The sequence below is a fragment of the Notolepis coatsorum genome (genome assembly GCF_963971535.1).
Source record: "Notolepis coatsorum genome assembly, chromosome: 19".
Taxonomy (NCBI): Eukaryota; Metazoa; Chordata; class Actinopteri; order Aulopiformes; family Paralepididae; genus Notolepis; species Notolepis coatsorum.
In genome coordinates, this window is record NC_140183.1 from 63116959 (window position 1) to 63140631 (window position 23673).

The 23673-nt window shown below is 44.3% G+C and overlaps 1 protein-coding gene across 1 annotated transcript; it reads left to right on the forward strand.

Moving 5' to 3' along the window:
* Window positions 1-1683: 1683 nt before the first annotated feature.
* LOC311246076 (putative transmembrane protein 244) lies at window positions 1684-18121 on the forward strand (the record flags this gene model as incomplete). Its single annotated transcript, XM_084336149.1, has 6 exons — window positions 1684-1722; window positions 2104-2189; window positions 2575-2648; window positions 16585-16710; window positions 17336-17380; window positions 18027-18121. The coding sequence occupies exons 1-6, from the start codon at window positions 1690-1692 to the stop codon at window positions 18119-18121; spliced, it is 459 nt and encodes a 152-aa protein (XP_084192275.1). The 5' UTR covers window positions 1684-1689.
* Between the last annotated feature and the right edge of the window lie 5552 nt (window positions 18122-23673).

A 23673-nucleotide genomic window follows, 5' to 3' on the forward strand; every position in this document is an offset into this window, starting at 1 on the left:
TAGCCCAAGAATGTTTGCTTTCCCCCCTGTCCACGCACCCTGTCTCAGTCTTCTACTCTTCTTCACCCTGTCCGCACCCTGTCCACGCACCCTGTCTCAGTCGTATTCACCCTGTCCACGCACCCTGTCTGCAGTCTTCTATTCTTCTTCACCCTGTCCACGCACCCTGTCTCAGTCTTCTACTCTTCTTCACCCTGTCCACGCACCCTGTCTCTTCACCCTGTCCACGCACCCTGTCTCTGCACCCTGTCTCTTCACCCTGTCCAGGTAGGTAGGTAGGTATAGTATTTATTTAGACAACAAAACATATACAGATCATTACATCCCATATTTGCTTTAGTCAAGGATAGTCCACGAAAAAGCCAATGACTTATTTACGTCGTTGTCCCTGGAAGTCAAGGATGATTGATACATACAATTCATTACAGAAAATCATTCACAATTATTACATTTGATAGCAATAATGGCACAATCATACGCACCCTGTCTCAGTCTTCTACTATTCTTCACCCTGTCTCTGCTCGCACTCTGTCTCTGGAGCCTGGATTATGAATTGAAAATGGGGGACCCTGATGTAAACAAGACTAAAGTCTTTCTCTGGTCTGCATCCCCTTAACAATTGTGTGTATTGAGCCGTACTGTATTGTACCAATTCTGCAATCTGTTAATAAAGTTTTCAATCAATCAATCAAAAACCCTGTCTCTGCTCGCACATGAGTCTCTTGGAACCACAACAACTGTCAGGGGAGCGGCGCGCAGGGACCGCGGCGGTTGGTCGTGTGGTGCGCGCCGCGGTTTCCTTCCCTACATGGTCAAATCAAGTGACACGCTTGCGTTATTTTGTAATACTTTTGTAGTCGCTGGGTCACTTGTCCTCGGGGGGGGAAACAAAGTAGGTGTACAGTGGGTGATTCAGAACGTCGAAGGAATTCGGACTGAAAAGATCCAAATCACACTGGCTAAACAGTAGGCCTATACGCCTTAACATAAACCCGAGTCCAATGGGCCAACGAATTGTCCAAAATGCTACTGGACCCAGAAGAAGCCTATAGGCCCAGTTCTGCCGGTTCTGTGGGCCACCTCACACGTCCGTGGTCGTCTTTCATCACACCAGCCACCACCACCATAGACCAGTGGGCTAGGAAGTTGTGAATATTAGACTCAACAACAGAAAAGTGGCGGTACCGACTAACCACATTCCCGGCCTACTTTTGAGAACGTATTGATTCGCGGTAGGCGGCTGGACGAATGAATAAAGCTATTGTGTTTACTATAGAGGGAATCATTTATTTGTTCATTCAGGGTGGGGCTAGTTTCTTCTGAATAATTTAGACAGCCCTACAAAAAAGACGCGATGGGCCATATTTAGGATTTAGCCCTAGTCTAATTAAACACATGCTGACTTATTATAAGCTGCACGTGAAACAACTTGGTTTCCCCCCCTCAAATTGCCGTTTGAACGGGATCCGAATGAAAGCTGCATAGTATACCATGTTTGTTTTATTGTACTATCATCATTCAGACGACAGAAGCTGCATGCCTGTCTGGTCAAATCACATCACTGCCAACAATGCAGTAACTCTTTAATACCGCTAGATGGCGCAAGAAGTCTGAACCCTGCAGGATTAACAGAGTGGCAACTCGCCTGCTACCTTATTTCCAATAGATGCATCCTACGCAAACCATGAGATGGCATTCAAAGCCAAAGTGGTCGATTCAAAGGTAAGAAGACTATATAGCCAGCCGACATAGTCAACATTTAGACTATAATTCTTAGTCTGGTAGTTTGTCAACTGTCGGGGCTGACGCTCGACTGTTGCAAAATCATGTGCGATAATTGAAAGGCTACTCACGGAGTCTAAATTATATGCAACAGATTACCCTAGTAGCCTAATTCTGCAGTATACAGTCGGTTGGATTGCCCAGCGCACATCCCCCACTGCGGAGGCTGCTTGTAGTAGATAGGTACGCCGCTTTCCGGTGCTGATGCTGCTGCTGCTCTTGCAGCAGGTATGTTATGTGGGCATCATTTATATTGATCAGGTGATATGCCGAGTCTTTATACCACCACCACCCCCCCCCCACTCTCTTTCTCTCTATTAGACCGTGCTCGTGAATCTGCTTCTCTGCCTGGTCATATTTTACTGTCTCTACTATATGATTGGAAGTGTGTGCTTTGGTGCCTTCAGGTAGGTATCTCTCGGTATCTCTCTCCACCCCCCCTCTGCCCTCTCTCTCTCATAGCAGGCTTAGCCTTACACACACACCTGCTTGTCAAATACTCACCCAGCCAAGAACTGTGTGCGTACAGTATGTGTGTGTGTGTGTGTGGGGGGGGGGGGCTCGCATGTCTCCAAAGCCTGCTGAGGACTTCTGTCAATTCTCATAACTCTAATTACTGTAACTCAGACCAGCTTCTATGTTCCCATGTGTGTGTGTGTTTGCAGCAGGCTGTTAATAGTCTCCATTTGTGCCTATATATAATACTACTGTATAGGTGGATAACAACCGGTCAATAGCCTTGAACTCTGGCCTGTTTTGAGATGTATTCACTTCGCCCTTCATATCTCCTAGGTTGGATGAGTTTGATGGCCTCATTCCATTTGACTTCAAGACTGAGCCAACAGAATCAAACTCCAAATACTTGGGTGAGCACAGTAATGCAGCAGAATCGGGGGAAACACGTGTAAAAAAATAAAAATAAATAAAAATAAAAGGCACCAAAGTTGAGTGGACTTGCCCTTTACTGAGAGCGCCTGCATCGTTTTAGTTTAGTTTATTATAATCCCCAATTAGCTACAGCAGTGCAGTAGCTATTCTTCCTGGGGTCCACAAAAAACACAGTACATTGTGACTGTGCAACATAATACTTATATCATAACATGACAAGTAAACAGGACAAAGGACTAGTATATACACACACAGACATAATAATACTTAGTTAATTTGCCAATTACCAGTAACATCCCCAACCCCCTGTCTGTCATGGTACCCCTCACACTGCTATATTGCTTGTTGTATGTATATTTATATTGTAATAATATATGTATGTCAGAAATGCTTAATCCTGAATTCCTTTTCAGCCCCCCCTTCAAGAGGCGTTGTCACTTGCCTGGCCATCATTGTAAATAAGAATTTGTTCTTAATTGATTTGCCTGGTTAAATAAAGGTAAAATAAATAATAAATACCGTTAATGTACCTGAATTAGTCTCTGTGTTAATGGTGTAAAGATGCGTTGACACACTATGCTATAACATACGCATAGTACAATGACAACAGAATCTCACATAGGCAAGTACAGGACACAGGGATAATAGCGCCACACATAATAGACAGTAGGCATATACTCAGTCTATCAACCTGTCTGTCCGACTCTATGGATGTCACTCTCCATACAAACATTTGCATACAGCATGTGGTTTCAGTGGTGGAGGGAAGAGTCATGACATTTTACATTTACATTTAGAGAGAGGTACCTCTCTTGGCAGCTGAGGATCAGTGGCATTGTTCGTCAAATAGTAGTTTCAAGCTTTGTTTTATTTGTCACATATAAGGTACATGTACGTTATAGTGAAATGCTTGGTTCTGTGTGACCCTCCTGAGATTGTGCTTCATACAGTAAAAAATAATAATAAAGACCAAACACCACACAGAATAATACAATATACAAAACTAAAATGTACAAAATGCAAAAAGGAGTGTTACACTCTGAGTGCATAGTAGTATAGACATATTAGCATGATAAGTAGTAGTATAAGTATAGTAGCATAAAGACAGTAAGAAGGTTCGTTATTTGTTGTTGTTTTTTAGTGTCCAGTACTGCATTAGTTCAAGGTGCCGTGAGATATACTGAATGATACACTCCTACGCAGAGCTGTCTCTACGCCTGTCCGTCACAGCCTGCTAAACACCTCTGGCCAAGAGAGCTCCAGTTTCCTCTGAATCGGGACGTCTGCGACCAGTAGTTTGAAAGAAAATGCAGCTGTAACTTTGAACTGGGTGTATTACAGAGCATCACGAACAACCAAACATTAAAGGAACACGCCAACGTTTTGGGAAATTAGCTTATCGTCTTCTCCAGAGAGAGACAAGAAGATAGATACCAGTTTCCTCTCTGTGCGTCCAGTAGAAAGCTTGTTAGCCTAGCTTAGCACAATGAATGGAAGCAGACATGTACGGCAGGGGTGTCAAACTCATTTTCACAGAGGGCCACATCAGCATTATGGTTGCCCTCAAAGGGCCAAAGACCGTATAAATGTTAATGTAATGTAAAATAAATGTAGCTATACATTTACATATTGTTAAACATGGTGTTTCTGTATTTATTACTTATTCAAGTTATACATATTGCATATTCATTTGCACAAATGTAAAAATATATGTTAGCTTATGTTATTTTAACAAATAATTTTAGTTTATCAGAACCCCATATTACTCCACCAATAAATGATCAAACCATTCAAGTAAATAACAAAGAAGAATATCATCAAATACAAGCTATGACATTAAGTTTGTTCAAAACCTTTTTGTCACAGTCAAGAGGGGCAGAACTAACAACTGTGAGCTGCAAAGAACACGTGGGACAGATGTAGCAGATGTTACAAAAACAAATGGCTGCACACAACCTTGCAGAGCCCATACATCCAACTAATGGAAGATAGTTTAATTAACTTTAATTAACAGATTGCAGAATGGGTACAGTACAGTACAGCTCAATACACACAATTGTTAAGGGGATGCAGACCAGAGAAAGACTTTCGACTTGTTTACATCAGGGTCCCCCATTTTCAATTCGTAATGAAATTGCTATTATGTGTCTGCATGAACACACAACTGTAACTGTACTCAAAAATAACAAAATAAGGGTTGTCTCAGTTCACAACTATATTGGTCAAGTTTTGGGTGGGACTTGTTTGCGTCCCTACAGCTTCTTATTCAATTGAGCGAGATGCTCGGTTATGTCACACAGCCAGTTTGCATCTGACAGTTCAGACAATATTTCTTCAACCCTTTGTTACCTATTCCGCCTGGATCTTTTTTGTATTTTGGGCTGTAAAATTGTCAAAGAATGTCTGAGGAGTAAGTGCTTTTGGCTTTTTTCCTTTGTTACCTCAGATGTTCAACATACATGTATGTGTAAGAATGTGTAATAACTAAGGCTGTCAAAGTTAAAGCTTTATTAACGCATTAACCCACAATTATTTTAACTGCTATTTTTTAACCCAATATTAATGTAAAAAAAAATTTTTTTTACCTGAGCTCTTGGGGGGCCACATCAAATGACGTGGCGGGCCGGATTTGGCCCGCGGGCCGTGAGTTTGACACCTATGATGTACGGGTATCCTTTGGGACAATGCGTAGGCTACCCGTACATCTCCGCTTCCATTCATTGTGCTAACTAAGTTCAACACTTGTGAGTTATGCAATGATAGTAGTTATCAGAAAAATAAACACACAGGGCGGCTAAGTGGCGCAGTGGGCAAGGCGCTCGCCACTAATGCAGGAGATGCTGGGTTCGAGCCCAGCTCTCGGCATTGCTACCAGCTTGGCTGGTCGTTCATACTAACGCAATTGGCAGTGTTAGGGGTGGGAAGCTGGTGGGTGGGGATCAGACGTTGTGGACAGTGACTCCTACAGGTCGGTTGGTGCGCCTGCGCAGCAGAATCAGGAAGCAACGGGGGCGGCGTGTCCCTCCCACGCAGACCCTCGCCGCTGAGAGATCGCGCTATACAGGTGAAAAGATGCGACGGCTGCCTCCCTGTGTACCGGAGGGGACACGTGATGCAAGGCTTCGTCCACATTGCAGCCGGCCTGTGGGAGGCATGGCCTAACAGCGTTCGAGACAGGGGAGGGTAGAATTGGACAATACGAAATTGGGATGGGAGAAAAAGTAGATACATTTTTTTTTTTTTATAAACACACTATAGTTCTACGTCTTTTCTGTGTAAGGAAACTGTACCTTTATGGCTGCGTTCATAGTCGTTTCCATGGACACAAACAAGGCTGTGCAGACCCCGTGAAATTAAATAACTTTTTTCAACACATTTTTGATCATTTTCTATAAAATGGAATATGGGGGGAACAATAATACAATATTATTTATTCAATATTTTAATATGGATGAAAAACGAGATGAGTCCCAAATGGAAGTCAATTGAGTTGAATTTAGTGGAACCACTCAGCACATTGATCTTCTCCAGTTATAAAAAAAGCACAGATCAAAATACACAATTACTCTATATAGGAAAATATGTAAAATAAATAAAATGAAGGAACAAGAAATGATCTGCTTAAGAGAAATAGCATGGGACCCAGATTTGTCTCCAAACAGTATTGATGAGTTCTTTAAGACATGGGAAGCTAAGGGCCTCATACGTTTTTATCAAATGTACAATGAAGGAGTGGATTCTTTTGAAAATGTAGCTAATAAATATGCCTGTTCTAGTAATCACTTCCACTGGTCTGCAAGTAAGAAGCTACTTGAGAGAAAAAGTCCAAATTAAAACGCTTGAAGATCTCCACCCCCTTCTGAAATACATGATAAAGACTCACCAATCACCAAAGACTCACCAATCACCAATGTAGAAAAAAGGGGTAGGGACCGCACTCAAGGAATATAATTTGTTTTATTTTAATACGCACAAAACGTTTGACCGTCCGGCCTTCATCAGACACACTGATGAAGGCCGGACGGTCGAAAACATTTTGTGCGTATTCAAATTGTGCGTATTAAAATAAAACAAACGATATTCCTTGAGTGCGGCCCCTACCCGTCTTTTCTACTTGTGATTTACTATTTTTGGACTACGCACCTGTCTGAGCGCAGTGGTTACCTTTTCTACTTCCAAAGACTCACCAAAGCCATAATCTCAAAAACACAACTGGACAAATCTACCGAATACTTCAAGAAAACAAAATTTAAGATTTAAGCTATATTAAAAATATGGGAGAAGGAACTGAAAACAAATATACCAAATAATGAGTGGAATCAAAGTTTTAAAGATATCTTCCATTACATAAAATCATCCTTTTGGCAGGAGTATGCTTGGAAAATAAATATGAGGTACCATCGATTATATATCAATGGTATATCCAAATTCACACAAAATAATCCAATAATTCCAGTTGCTGGAGGGAATGTGGGGAGAATAATGCTGACCACACACACATATATTCTTCACATGTATTTTTTTTTTTAAATAAATACAAATCTACTGGTCAGATATTTTACATAATTGAACAGATGTTCGAGAAAGTGGGGTATCTAGAAAAACAAGATATACAGTACTGTTAGGAACACGCCCCAAAAACCTACAAAAAGAATTATACTTTTCTTTTTGAGAGAGAGAATGCTGCAGCACTTAAGCAAATAACAAGAGCTTGGAAAAAACATGAATCTCCCAAAGTAAACAAGTGGTTAGAAACTGTAGAGGACATATATAGTATGGAAAAGGTAACTTACAAAATTAATAAGAATGAAAATATGCTGGAAAAAAGATGGGGTTTCTTTAAACTATGGAAAGGTATTAGACGACAGACCGATCAGGCTTTGAGATGAGGATAAGTAACATGAAACAGTAATAGAAAACGTTAGGTTATGACTATAACCAAGTTCTGTTAGTTAGGGGCGATGCTTGGCATCACTACTGCACTATCTCGCGTACGTGCACGCGTACTGAATAAACCACAAATGTACCTCTAATACCAGTATTAGTCTGACCACACCCCTCATCAGCTTACCTTCATAAGCAGGTGTGTGGTCACCTGCTCTCCTCCTTCCCAAGCTTTCACCACAAGGTGAGGACAAGGGCTGCAGCGGCCGTCTGATGCCAAGCATCGCCCCTAACTAACAGAACTTGGTTATAGTCATAACCTAACGTTCTGTATCGTTAGTGGCTTAGCTTGGCATCACTACTGCACAAGGGAGGCCAAGCGGAGCCACTTGGCTGACAAATACACCCCGCTGACAGCCCCCCAAAACCATCAGAACAGGGAGGGCCGAGCCCCCCCGACCCCCCCTAATGGAGGGTATCCCCCCTATTAGAGGCTTCACGGGAAGGCGACGGACCCGACCGTGCGAAGAGGCACTCAAGCAACTCAACGCACAGGGTGAGCAGACCGTGGCCTGACCCCACGACTACACACACGCACAACCCGCATGCCACCCGGGAACGAACGGAGGAACAACCTCGTTACTGCCCCCAGAATCACGGGGCCAAGGGCAAACCCAACCCCGTGGCAAGGCCGTAGCAGCGGAGCGCGAAGGAAGACCCAGACCCACCAAAAGGACTGGACTCCCTGGAATGGGGGCCCGGAGAAGTCCATGATGCCAGCATCAAGACCCCACCAGGTGGGCACGTAGTGCCCCGCCCCCCACATCGCCAGCGTATTCGGACAAAGGCCCCTCAGTTACTGCACCTGGTATTCCCAGGCGGAATCCCATCCAAGTACTAACCAGGCCAGAACCTGCTTAGCTTCCGAGATCGGACGAGATCGGGCGTGTTCAGGTTGGTATGGCCGTAAGCCGAGCGGGCCCCGTCCCCCCAATAGTACACCGCCTGGCACACTGACCCTGCAGAACAGGCAGTCAGCATGGCCGTAAGCACACAAAAAGGTTAACCAACGGAAGCAGGCAGCGCACCGGGGAAAAACCAGGCAACAGGCTGTTAACCCTAGCCTGGAGACTGCGGACGAGACAGGCGCCAGAGGGGACAGCTGAACACAGCCGCCCCGGCGGAAGGAGCGTAAGCTGGCGGTGTTGCATGACCAAGCCTCCATTTAAAAACCCCCACCCAGAGGGGTCGAGGCAGAGAAGGCTGACACGATTGGCAGACGTCATGAACGTGCAGGGGCACCCTCAAACGGTGAACCCGGGAGTTGACACTGCTCCAACACACCAGGGAATCAACCACCTCGGTGTTACCCAATGCGGTGGTTGTTCCTATAACCCCTCAAGAAAAAACTCCAAAACACACCTGCGGGCATACACCGGCTATACCGCAGTACAAGTGTTTCAGTTTCCAAAAAGGGTTAACCCAGGCCTACGGGTCGCAAACATCACTTCGGACCGGGCCTGGCGGTACGGGAAGCACAGGGTCACCAGAGGAGGTCAAAAAACCACCCCCACAGGCCCCTCTTCGCCATGCGTGAGAGAGGAGCGAAAAATAATGGAGAACCAGCCCCTAAGCACACCGTACCTGGTATTCCCCGGCGGTCTCCCAACCAAGTACTAACCAGGACCAACCTGTGTAGCGGCCGAGATCCGACGAGATCGAGCGCGTACAGAATGGCATGGCTGTAAGCCATGACGACAGTGCTGAGTAAAAACATACCCAACCAGGGTCTCCATAGCGCTTAACCCTGTGACACCCAGACCGACCCGGCATTTTTCCCCCTGAAAAGCCCAAGTCCCTCAGGGTACCAGAACAGCAGATCTGCATCCCCGGCGGACAACGGGTTCAACTGATCTGGACCAGCGTGACCAGAACCAGTCCCGTGCCCTAACCACGCCGACATGCCTACTCCAGGAGAAGGGCAGATATGCGTGTTGATCTTAACATGAAAAGAAGGCGCCACCCAGACGTTCGGACGAACCGCGCCTGGTGGCCCACCCCAAGGGCGTGAGACCCCACTACATATGTTCAGATCCATCCCGTCATCATCCCCCAGACATGAACGAGAATCCGTCGACAACCCACCCAGGTCATGGGATGTGGTCGTCGGAAGAGGAAAAACCCCCATCTCAGTTGCTTTATAAAAACGCTGTTTCAACCACAAGCAACCAAGGCGTGCCAGTCAATCGCCTGTTTACAGCGAGCTAGCACTATACGTGCGTCGGGACACACCCCCATCAATGAACAGGCTATTTAGACCTGTCATTGAATCCCCAAGGCGCCCAGGGGAACGACAAGAGGGGTGTGACACTCCCTAACTCCAACACTTCTGGAATAGAAAGAAGGAAGCATCAACAGTATGTATCCCAGTCTACACAGCCGGGGTAAAAAATTTTCACATTTTTACATCCCACCACCCTCCCATAGGAAGAGACGGGGATCCCCAGAGAGACTTCCCACGCGAGCTGTACAGATTGAAAAGAATATATTGCACCTTGAGCCATGTAAAAAACTGGTTTTAGGGCCTCCGGGGAAGAGGCACTGAACCCATACACACTCAATAAACGAATTGAATCGAATATACATACAATAGAAAAGGACCCTTCTAGAGGGTCCACTCACTTTGACAATCTGAGGAGGAAGGCTCTGTACTCTGATGGAGGCTTCCTCACATGGAAGAAGGAGTCCGAACTCACAGAAAGCCTGAATAGGCGCTTGGTGAGGAGGAGCCCTGACCACCCCCCCTGAAAACAGATCCATCACATGGACCTGAACAGCACACGGAAGTCCTACCAACAGAGACGCGCACGGTGACGTACTCTATGGCGGGGGAATTCCTGCGGTGCACACGCCCAATATACCAGGCCGTGGGACCAGGAACTCCCTCCCCCCCCCCCCCCCCCCCCCCCCCGTAACGTGCCGAACCGCCACGTGACGGGAACCTTGAAGGACAGGGGGTGTACCCCTGACCGACAGAACAATGGGGAGAGGAAAGGTTACCAGTTCACCCCTTTACGACCCCACACCCATGATACGACGTAACGACAAAAAGAGAATATGACACAGTCATAGTCAGCTCTATGAAGCGTTTCACAGCTCCACACAGCGCATGAGCTAACCTGCCATCTGATTTTTACTAAGGAAAAACACAGAATAGAGAGGGCTCTAAGAACCCCGGTCCAACATACACATGTGCTTCTGTGGCCAGTACAACCCAGTTGTAGGTCACATGACACACACAACCCATCATCACCTACAAAAAATGGCAAAAACACTCAACAGAGGAACGCCGTTTTTTTTTTTTTTTACAATGAGAGAATACATCATTCTTGATTAGTATCGACCACAGGCCTTGCTAAGCACACATGACAGCAACCAAACCAATTTCCCTTTAGGAAATAAGTTTCTCCAGCAGATTTAGCACAACCTCAGCAATCAAGCTAAGAGTTACATCGTATCCCTACCACACAAAAGACACAATTAATGCACAACATGTCTGATAGGAGGTGATAAAGTCCCCAGGGAACCGGGGGGGAAAACACAATCCTCCTATTTTACCCTCAATACGGCCAGTTAAAACAGGAAAACCTGTTAATGTGTGAACACACTGTTCATTGTCATTACAGTCTGAGAAAGAATATTCTTTTACTCACTTGTCACCAAGCATAGCTTCATAGGTTAGTTACCTTAGTTGTGAGTACACGGTCGTGTTACTCACACAACAACCAGATCATTACATCCCGTTTGCACGGAGAAGCTAACTGCCAGTGACAAAAACAGCTCACACACAACCCGCAACGTATCCTAAATGCATTGCAGCAACACACGTTTTGGGAAAAACACCGTTATTCACAATACATTTAGCAAAGTAAAACCAGAAGACGTGTTATGAGGTCTGGCCAACCCCGTACCTACCCGGAACGCAGATCAGCGAAGTGCAGTCACAAGACACCGTAGAACACAGCCGTCCTGTGTTGTTCGATCCGGGCAGCGTCGCCGCTCCAACCAGTCGCTACAGTCCTCTTTGTTGACGCAATCCCCGTCCAGGCTCAGGGCAGGGTCGACGAACATCCCCTGTCAAGGATGACGTCGTGGTCAAGAGTGTAAAACATGTTAAAATCAAAGCACGTTCAACAGAATAGCATCAAGCTAACGGCTGCTCCAACCGTTCGGGTGCTATTGCTTCTGCTCGCGAGACGCCAATCTAACGACGCACGCGATCAGAAGCGAGCTCCCGGCGGCGCGCGAGAAGCTAAGCTACCCCGCGCCAGGCCATGGCCATAGCAGCAAGCTAACGTCACCTAGCGACCACGACATGCTAGCCCCGCAGCTAACAGCCGACTGGCCAATAGTAGGCCTTAAGCAGGCCATGCAGCGATCCAGCAGGCTAACGCAGCAGTTAACAGCTGACCGGCTAACCGTAAGCTACGAACATGTAAACAATGACATAACACTCACCCAGACAGGCCGCCGTTCTGAACCTCTCCTCACTTTTTAAGAGAAAAGAGAAAACAAGATGTCCACACCGCTTCACAACGGTGACATTACCACATCCGACGGATCAGCACAGTACCAACTGGCCTGTGTAGCTGACATTGAACATGAATCTGCCGCTATCGCACATTACATGCACATATCCCCTCGTGAAGGAATACTCTCATTTGGATATGAAAGATGGGGCCTTAACACGGTGACAGAGAGAATCCACTCGTCCAGAACACACAGGGATCACCAGTGTCAATGGTCGCGGCCCACTAGTTAAAACTATAATGGTCTCCAGACCAAGGCCTTCTGTCGCCTAGGTGGCTGAACAAAGGACCCCAGTCTGGGGCCGGTTTCCATAAACTTTGTCAAGTAGCCCCCATAGCACTAACAGACAAGTGGAGCCCGCCAGCAAACACTACTCACCCAACCTGGAACGCACCGCTCCTCACAACAGCGGCATGTCCGACAGTTCAGCTGTGGCCTGACAGGTTTCACCCCAACAAACACAGCAAGGAACTGCAGTTGAGAAGCATGCAGCGGCGTGCTCCCAATACGAAAACCGGTGGAGGGTTTTTAGAATGATCATCATCTTCCAGACCCTCCAGTACGAAGACAATATCGCCGTATTTTCTCGAAAATAGTGAGAGAGAAAATAAAGATATGATGTCAACGTATCCTTGTTTCCCAAAGCTGTTCCTAATCCAATTTCTTCCATCATGGTGTCAAGTGTGGGGATCTACCGAGGCACTTCTTCCTTGTGGTGAAAGCGAGAAGGAGGAGAGCAGGTGACCACACACCTGCTTATGAAGGTAAGCTGATGAGGGGTGTGGTCAGACTAATACTGGTATTAGAGGTACATTTGTGGTTTATTCAGTACGCGTGCACGTACGCGAGATAGTGCAGTAGTGATGCCAAGCTAAGCCACTAACGATACAGAACTAGAGTAGTAGTAGCAGTAGTAGTAGGCAGAGTTATCTTTGATCTACTACTCAATTGTTGGGGAACACCCCGTAGACCTATAATGAAAATGCAAGTCTTTTTTTCTCTTCTTTTCCTTTCATCTATCTATTATTATTATTAATTTTTAAATTTTATTTTAATTTATTAAAAAATCTTTATGTATGTGGGGACGAGTAGGGATGGATATTGGATGTATTGTTAGGAATAAGTGTGGTGGAGGACTCAATTGCAGAACAGGACGAGGAGAGAATAGGCAGACGAGACGTGGAGCCAGGGGTGAAGTGTAAAGAGTATAGCTTTACTTCAAAAAGGGCAGGATCAAACAAAACAAAGAATAACTCATAACGAGAGCAAGTACAAAAGGCACAACAAAAAAACACTACAAGGCAGGCAATGGAAAAAAGGGAACAAGGTGACTACAATTAACACTAACAAAACGAGACGAACTTTACACGAAAACAAAGATGGTGGAAAACAAACAAAAAACACTAACACTTACTGATAAAGGGAGTAGGCTCACGGGAGAACAAGGTACAGCACAGAGACCATGGAACCGAAACATCAAACAAGGATCTCAAAACAATGAACCGACACTGGAGGGTAGGGAACACACACCAGATATAGGGGGAACAATTAACACTAGAGAGACAGCAGGGCAATTAGCAAAACGAGACACACATGGGGGATGAGACAACCAGGAAGGAAACACACACAAGAAAAGACTGAACACTAGACAGAGTAAACATAACAACAACCATTACCACACAAGGAACTAATAAACTAGGAACATAACATTTAACAGGGGAACAAGAAGGGCAAGAGACAAGGTAACAGGGGAAGGGCACAAAGAGACATGTAAACATTAAAGGGGAACTATCTTATAAATTGCCTTTTTCAGTGTTTAGCATTGTTTCCTAGCTATGTGGACTTATATTAATATGATCTATGTCTCTAATTCTCATATTGGCGCATTCTTCCAATTCTCCTCTCACAATATTCACCCTCACTGAACTGAGTCATCTGAAAATGTGCTGATTTGTGATGTCAGAGAGACACCGCTGCATGATAATGTCCCAGATGCCGCGAAGACCACACAGTGGTTTAGGAGCCCAGCCTCAAAACAGCTTAAGATCTTCAGGTAGAAAAATGCTGTTTTTGAGGACTTGATTAGAAATACAAAACAATGAATTAAAAAATATATATAATTACAGAGGTGTTCCATAAACTCACAGGAATTGTGTAAAAGTGCCCAAATAGTGAAAGAAATAGTAAAATAGTTCCCCTTTAAAGAGCCACCAGTGCAGGAGGGTTGCATGAGGAAGATAAGGGGTAGTGCAGTTGAATGTCCAGCAGGGGGAGGTACAGAGTGAGGAGCTGGGAAAAGTCTGTGCAAAGGTGGGGGCTGTTGAAGAGGATGGAAAGGAGGGGAGGGGGGAGCAGCAGGCGGAGTCTGGCCAAGGAGCGTGTAGCTTATTCCCAGCGGAAGAGTACGTCGCGTGCTTCCGCATTTTCTCTGATTGGCCACGGCAGCGCGAGAGAGCTGCAGCGCGGAAATAGGCTGTCTATTGCCTCGCGCTGCAGCGCGGAAATAGGCTGTCTATTGCCATTCTCTAAGACAAACTCTAACCTTAACCAGCTCCTTAACAGCGCCTAAACTTAACCCTTCTAACCATAACCAACTCCGAAACAATGCCTAACCTTAACCTTAACCTTAACCATGCCTAACCTTAACCTTAACCATAACCAACTCCGAAAGAATATTGCCATTCTCTAAGACAAACTCTAACCATAACCAGCTCCTTAACAGCGCCTAAACTTAACCCTTCTAACCTTAACCAACTCCGAAACAATGCCTAACCTTAACCGGCGAAAGAATGCATGTTAAAAAAAAAAAAATAATTGAAGGGATTCGAACTTGTCACCAACGGACCGCAGGACCGCAGCGCTGCCAGTTGAGCTAAGCTTCAAATGAAAATCATCTGGGATTACGGCTACATAATGCCGCAAGCTCTGCCGCGCCTGCCGCGGGGCGTGTCGCAGCCAATCAGGGAAAACGCGGAAGCACTCGGGCGTACTCTTCCTCTGGGAATAAGCAATAAGCGGCCAGGGAACGCTGAACCCTTACATGTATACTATGGATGGATGGATGGATAGGTTTACTAGTCCAGGTCTCCAGGATCAGTAACATCTATACTGGTACTCACTCTTTTGTTTATGTATGCACTTATGTTTTTGTTTTTGTATGGGTGATTGGTAAAAAAAAAAGTGTCAAGATTTAAAATATACGTATGTACATTTGTGTGTGTATGTAATTATGCCTACATGTATGTATGTATATGTGTGTGTATGTGTGTACATATACTACACCTAAATGTAGAGTGACTTCATTGACACAATAAAGTATAAAAAATAAAAATAAATGGTGACATTTGCAGGATTAGTTTTCTATCGCTCATTGCACGTCACGTCAGGTCAATTAACCTCGTCGGAGTGGGCGCCCTGTTTGTGACTGAGCTAGGCAGGCGACTGCCTGGGATGGTCCTGTTTGTGACTGTGAGCTAGGCAGACGACTGCCTGGGAAGGTCCTGTTTGTGACTGTGAGCTAGGCAGGTAACAGCCTGGGAAGGTCCTGTTTGTGACTGTGGGCTAGGCAGGTACCAGCCTGGGAAGGTCCTGTTTGTGACTGTGAGCTAGACAGGCAACATCCTGGGAAGGTCCTGTTTGTGACTGTGAGCTAGACAGGTAACAGCCTGGGAAGGTCCTGTTTGTGACTGTGAGCTAGACAGGTAACAGCCTGGGAAGGTCCTGTTTGTGACTGTGAGCTAGGCAGGTAACAGATTGGGAAGGTCCTGTTTGTGACTGTGAGCTAGACAGGTAACAGCCTGGGAAGGTCCTGTTTGTGACTGTGAGCTAGGCAGGTAACAGCCTGGGAAGGTCCTGTTTGTGACTGTGAGCTAGGCAGGTAACAGCCTGGGAAGGTCCTGTTTGTGACTGTGAGCTAGGCAGGTAACAGCCTGGGAAGGTCCTGTTTGTGACTGTGAGCTAGGCAGGCAACCGCCTGGGAATGTCCCACTCAGTCAGTATGACATGGGGAGGGGGGTGGTGGCGGGGGATTCCCCAATCTATTCGATCTATCAAAATAGCACACCTCTGTAATGCAATTTGTAAAGTGAAATCAGACTATTCTAAATGCTACCAAATAAACAATTGCAATTGTTTAATAAAAGTATTTGTTTGATACAGGATTTGTCCAATGTAACTTTAATTTTGTGATAGTTTAAGGGTGAAACTGTTTGGGGGGGGCACCATAGGGGATGTTCGTCCAGGGCGGAGTATAAGCTAGGAACGTCACTGCATGCATTTGATGATAAACGGGGTGTGGTGAAGGGTGAAACCTGCAGAGGCCACAGGTGTTTACTCTGTGGTCGTGGACTGGAGTTGGTCGTTTGCCAACCTTTTATTTCGCCACAGCCTTGTTAGTGACGAGGAGTCTCTCCATGTGTCTGTCTGCATCTCTCCCTGCAGTCAACCTGCTGGCCATGGAGCTCACCTACTTCTTCAGTGGTCTGCTCTTCGCTGCCGTGGTCAAACGATGGGTCTGGGATTATGCCGTTACTGTCACCCTGCTGCATGTAGTTTTCACCAGTTTAGGTGAATGCACACACACACACACACGCACGCACACACACACACACACACACACACACACACACACACACACACACACACACACACACACACACACACACACACACACATACACACACACACACACACACCACACACACACACACACACACACACACACACACACACACACACACACACACACACACACACACACACACACACACACAAACACAAGATTCAAGATCTTTATTTGTCATATGCACAGTTAAACACAGAATGAATGAATGAATGAATGAAAACTTTATTTAACAGATTGCAGAATGGGTACAATACAGTACGGCTCAATACATACAATTGTTAAGGGGATGCAGACCTGAGAAAGACGTTTGTCTTGTTTCCATCAGTTATACCGTACAATGAAAATCTTACTTTGCTAGTCCCCCCTTCACACAGAATGACAAAATATAGACTTTACATTTGAATTCAAATAGATAAATAATTAAAGTAAAACATTTGAGTAATTATATTCTTCACACACACATACACACATCTGCATACAAAAAAATTATATATATACATACATACACCTGTATACAAATACGGCACACACAAATATGTTTATAACATGTATTGCATGTTGTTGCAGTGATGCTGGAGTTCCCCATGGTGTGGCAGTGGTGGTTGGCTCTAGGTAAGACAGGGCTATTTTTTCTAACCTGCTTTCTTTACAGCAAATTCTATCAGATGAGTTCCCCTTCATTTAGTGGGTTTTACAGCTAATTCTATCAGATGATGAGTTCCCCTTCACTCAGTAGGTTTTTACAGCTAATTCTATCAGATGATGAGTTCCCCTTCATTCAGTAGGTTTTACAGCTAATTCTATCAGACGAGTTCCCCTTCATTCAGTAGGTTTTACAGCTAATTCTATCAGACGAGTTCCCCTTCATTCAGTAGGGTTTACAGCTAATTCTATCAGATGATGAGTTCCCCTTCATTCAGTAGGTTTTACAGCTAATTCTATCAGATGAGTTCCCCTTCACTCAGTAGGTTTTACAGCTAATTCTATCAGACGAGTTCCCCTTCATTCAGTAGGGTTTACAGCTAATTCTATCAGATGATGAGTTCCCCTTCATTCAGTAGGTTTTACAGCTAATTCTATCAGATGAGTTCCCCTTCATTCAGTAGGGTTTACAGCTAATTCTATCAGACGAGTTCCCCTTCATTCAGTAGGTTTTACAGCTAATTCTATCAGACAAGTTCCCCTTCATTCAGTAGGTTTTACAGCTAATTCTATCAGACGAGTTCCCCTTCATTCAGTAGGGTTTCTGGTCTTACAGGCAGCGGCTTGTTCCTGATGATCTGCAACGGTCAGCTGATCGCCTACTTCACCTGTCAGAGTGACCAGAGCTATCCCTCCTTCGACAGCTACTGACACGCAACACACACCATCACAGAGCCTTTCCAACCACAGACTGTGTCGTGACCATCTCTCTCTAAGCCCCCACGGACTACAGACACGTGGCCTTGTGAATATGCCTTTGCCGATTTTAAGTCACATGCTATTAACTTTAATCAACGTTTATACACCTTACATTACATTTACATTTTGTCATTTAGCTGACTCTTTTATCCAAAGCAAAGCGACTTACAAGTTTTGTATGACAAGTCAGAAGGAAGGGTACAACTCTATCAGCTGAGTAACAATGTTCATCAAAGTGTTGCGTGCTACAGTGTAGGTTAGTATATTAGGATGAGTGCATGACAGTAAGGTTATTTACATTTTTATATGATAAGATAAGATATCCTTTATTGATCCCCTTGGGGAAATCCATTTTTTTCACATTAGCCTTAACATGAGACTCGTATGATGTTGATGATGCGGAAGTTTGTTGACAGTGGTGGAAAGTATTATTGAAAGTATAAGTACTGTACTTAAGTATAATTTTTTGCTACTTGTACTTTCATTTTAGGGAACTTTGTACTTTTACTCCACTACATTTCAAAGGAAATATTGTACTTTTTACTCCACTATATTTATCTGAACCCATCAGCTACTAGTTACTTTGAAGACAAAGATTTTGCATAGAAAACATGGCAAGAATTGATGAAGATTATATACTTTCAAATTTGAAGCCTGCAAGCTTCAGAGTTGTTGATCGTAAATCAGAGCAAGGCCACATACCACTTTAACCTTTAGAGGTCAATGGTTCAAGGATCGAACACTCCCAAGCACTGGAATACACAAACATCATGTAGAACGCATACTTTTACTTTAGATACTTAATTAAGTACATTCAATATCAAATACTTCTCTACTTTTACTTAAGTAGGATTTTGAATGGAGGACGTTTACTTTTACCAGAGTACTCATTTATCTGGGTATTTCTACTTTTACTTAGGTAAAGGAACTGTGTACTTCTTCCACCACTGCATGTTAAGACACATCCCAAGCCATCGCGGCAGACACCCGACGACGCCCTCTTATCTATTTCCCTGGCCGTCACTAATCAAATGGTTTAACAGTATATGACTGTTGAATCTCTTTAAATTATATCAAGTAGGACTTATGAGAGTTACTCATAGACACTCCTAGGCTACGTTCTTATTTGATCACACGTGTTGAATGCATCTGGTTATTTATAAGCATAGTCTTACATCTTATCAATAATGCCATAGACATAACCACAAGTGTGGAGAGGAGAGGCATATCGCCTTACCTCAGGCTGTTACAGAATGACAGCCGTCTCCAAAGAACACTTAGAGGCCGCGATTAGTTTATTTTAGTTTCTCTAACTATGTTACAAAAAAGATGTCAACGGACGACTGTGAAGAGACATCGATCCAATGCCAAAGTACCTGAACTGTCGACCCGGCCAAGTTCAAGACCCAAGCGCGTCAAACTGCCATAGCAGTCGTGATGAGATGTGCCTCCCGATCATTTTCCATCGTCTAAGCTAAAAATATGGCTAAAAGTATTTCCAATTTGACAAGCCAATGAGGACTTTGACCCCTAACGGATCAGAGATGGTACAGTCATCCCCCAAGTCCCTTGGTTATGTGGACTTTGTATCACCTCATGCTGTCCTTTCGGAGTTTAATCAATGATACAAAACGATAAAAAATATAAAGGCAACACAAATATAGATTCAGAAACTATAGATTTAGCATGGTAACATTAAAGCAGGTATGTGTAAGAGTGAGAGTAGACCACCTAAAGTCCTCTTGATATATATTCTCTCTGCTAGCAGATCATTGGCTAACTAAAGACTACATATTTGATTCATATACGCAAACAGGTGAAACACATTTCCAAGCTCAGCAACAACTATACGACGTGATAACCATCTTGCTTTCACAACACGTGAAACTGTCACTGAGAGGTCTTGACTCCAGCTTCGGGGGGGGGGGGGGGGGGGGAACCCATCGGTCATCTCCTCCAGTCAACTCCCACATATACGTTGAAAGTCAACCGTTATCTGTGGTTTCATCAAGTCGCGGCATACAGATTTGTCCCCATCAAATGCTTTCGCAACATCCCCAGATCTTTCGCAGACAACATTAACATTAATTTGCTCTGCTTGCAAAGTGGCGCTCGCTCCCAGCTTCTGAGAGAAGATTGCCGTATCCGACACTTAACATTCCATGATGCTTTTTTTTTTTTTTAAACTTAAATTTTTATTAAACATTTATAGACAAACAACACAACATATACAATAACTTCAACAACACTATTAAACAGACATAAATAATAAAGAAAAAATGTAATACCCAAAAGACTAAAAATAAAAAATACTGACTTAAGCAAATAAAAAACATAAAACAATTGTCATATCTTAAACAAAAATAAAATTAGAAAACATTAAGTGTGTGACATGGGTTCAGAGACCCTCTTTGAACCTCTTTCCTCCTTTACCCATCGCCCTCTTGTGGTGTATTTGGTTCTTCCTCTGTGATGTCGTTTTCGTTCCCCTTGTAATCCTCCCACTTTCCCCATCTTTCTCCAAATTTCTCTTCCTGTAACCTCAGCATGTGTGTTATCCTCTCCATATCCTGTATCTCTTCCACTATTCCTACCCATTGTGCTATTGTCGGTGGGTCTTCTTTGTACCACAGTCTTGTTATTGCTTTTCTGGCCGCTATCAACATTATCTTTATTAAATATTTGTCCCCCCCTTGTATTCCCTCGTGTGTCAGGTCTCCTAAGTAAAGCACCAGTCCTGTTTGTGGTAACCCGTATCCTAATATTCTGATCATTGCCTCCCCTATCTCCTCCCAATACCCCTTCAGCTTCTGACATCCCCAGAATATGTGCGTGTGATTTGCCCCCTCCTTCCCACACATCCTCCAGCATGCTCTTTGTGTTGGTGCATATTTTCCCTTCAGCTCTGGGGTTATAAATAATCTGATTATGTTTTTCCATCCAAACTCTTTCCATATCCTCGATCCTGTTGTTGAATGTTGCACCTCGCATATGTTCCCCCATTCCTTCCCTGTTATTTATATCTCTAGCTCTCTCTCCCATTTCTCCCTTATGTAATCGGTCGTGTGTCCCTTGCTGTTCATTATAGCCCGGTATATTGCTGATATTACTCTTCCTTGCCCCCCTTCGTATGCCCATACTATCATCTTTATTATTCCATTCTGTTCTTCGTCTTTGGCCCCCCTTATTTCTTTGTTGTAGTAGTCTCTAACCTGTAGATATCTGAAGTGGTCCCTGTTTTCTAGTCCAAATTTCTCCTTTAATTTTTGTAGTGTCTGCATTTCCCCCTTCTCTATCATTTTGCATATCGCTGTTGCCCCCCCCCCCCCCCCTCTCCCACCTTCTGAATCCATGGTCTAACCTCCCTGGTTTGAATCTCTTGTCATGTGCTACCCATCTCAGAACCCCTGACTGCTTCTCCAATTTGTGTGTTTTTACTACTCTGTTCCATATGGTCAAGGTGCATTTGGTGATTGGATCTAATAGTCCCTCTTTTTCTTTAAATAGTTCCCTATCTCCCACCAGAGCTTGTACCTTGTATCCCTCCCCTTCTTTTTCAATGTCTTTCCATCTTGCCTCATATCTGTCGTTACACCAGCACGTCACTGCTCTCAGTTGTGCTGCATAGTAATAATCTTGTAGGCTGGGTACTGCCTATCCCTCCCTCTTCCTTTGGTAGTTGTAGTGTTTTATATCTGACCCGTGGTCTTCTCCCCGCCCATATGAACCTCGATATCAGTCTGTCCCACTCCCTGAATTGATTCTGTGGTATTTGTATCGGTAGTGACTGGAATAGGTACAGTAACCTTGATAGTATGTTCATTTTAATGACCTCTATTCTTGAATTGAAGTCCAAGGGCATTACTGTCCATCTCTCTAAGTCTCTCTTGATGTTCTGATTTATCTGTGTATAGTTCGCCTCAAACAGTTTCCCCACCCCTCTCGTGATGTTCACCCCTAAGTATTTAATCTTGTCCATGTCCCATCTTATCCCGTACTGTTCCCTAATTTCCGTCGTTGGGGTATAGTTCCATGCTAAGGTCTGTGTCTTTGTCACGTTTAGTTTGTATCCTGAGTAGTGGCCATATTCCTTCAGTAGATCCATCAGTGCCGGGAAGCTCTTGTCTGGTTGCCTCATGTATACTATCACGTCGTCCGCAAATAGGCCTAGTTTATATTCCGTTCCCTTTATCCTTACTCCCTTAATGTCCTCGGTCTGTCTGATCAGTTGTGCCAGTGGTTCTATGAAAACGGCGAAGAGCGTTGGTGAAAGACAACATCCCTGTCTGGTAGCCCTCTCTAATCTGATTCTATCCGTCAGGCTGCCATTCACCTTCACCCTCGCTGTCGGTTCTTGATATAGCGCCTTGATCATCTTCATCGCCCTCCCGTTCAGTCCGAACCTCATCAATGTTTTATATAAAAATGTCCAGCTCACACTATCGAATGCTTTTTCTGCATCTAGGCTAATCAGTACCGCGCTACCACCTTGTTTTTGTATCTCCTCTACTATGTGTAATGTCTTTCTCACGTTGTCCTGTGTCTGTCTCCCTTTAATAAATCCAGTTTGATCTTCATCTATAATGTCTGGCATAAACGTCTCAAATCTCTTTGATATTATCGATGTATACATCTTGTAATCCACGTTGAGTATGGACACAGGTCTGAAACTACTACATAATTCCCTATCCTTCCCTTCCTTCGGTATCGTGGTGATTATGGCTTCCTTCCACGAGGGGGGCATTTTTCCCTCTTCCATCGTGTGTCTGAACGCCGCCCCTAACATGGGTGCTAATTCCGTTCTAAATGTCCGATGGGAATCCGTCGCTCCCCGGAGACTTGTTGTTTTTAGCTCTACTAATTGCCTCTTCCAGTTCTCGTTCCGTAATTATTTTATTTAATTCTTCATTCTGTTCTTTCCCTATCGATGGTAACTCTAGCTTCTCCAGATATGCTTCTATTTCCTCTTCTCCCGCTGCTTTTGGCTGTGTGTATAGTTTCTCATAGTATTCTCTAAATGTCCTCTCTATTTCAGCTGGGTCTCTCAATATTTCATTAGTCTTTGTATCCCTTATTGTGTGTATCGTGTTCAACTTCTGTTGCGTCCTAATTCTCCTAGCCAATAGTCTGGTCGCTTTTGGTCCCCCTTCATAGTACGTTTGTTTCATGAACCTCGATTTCTTTTCTATTTCCGTCAATAATTCCCTATTTATCCTGGCCTTTACTTCTTTGATTTCTCCGAGCGTTTCCTGTTCTTTTGATATCTGGTGTCTCCCCTCTAGCTTCTTCAGCTTCCCTATCAGATTGTGATATGTCTCCGTTCTGGCCTTCTTCAGCATTGCTGTCTTCTCCATCAATTTCCTCCTTATCACCACCTTCAGTGTGTCCCATAGAATGTTCGGATCTACCGCCCCGTTGTCATTTTCCTCCTTATACCTGGCTATCTCCTCCTTGATCTGACTCACCACCCCCTTGTTATTTAATATTCCTACATTTAGTCTCCA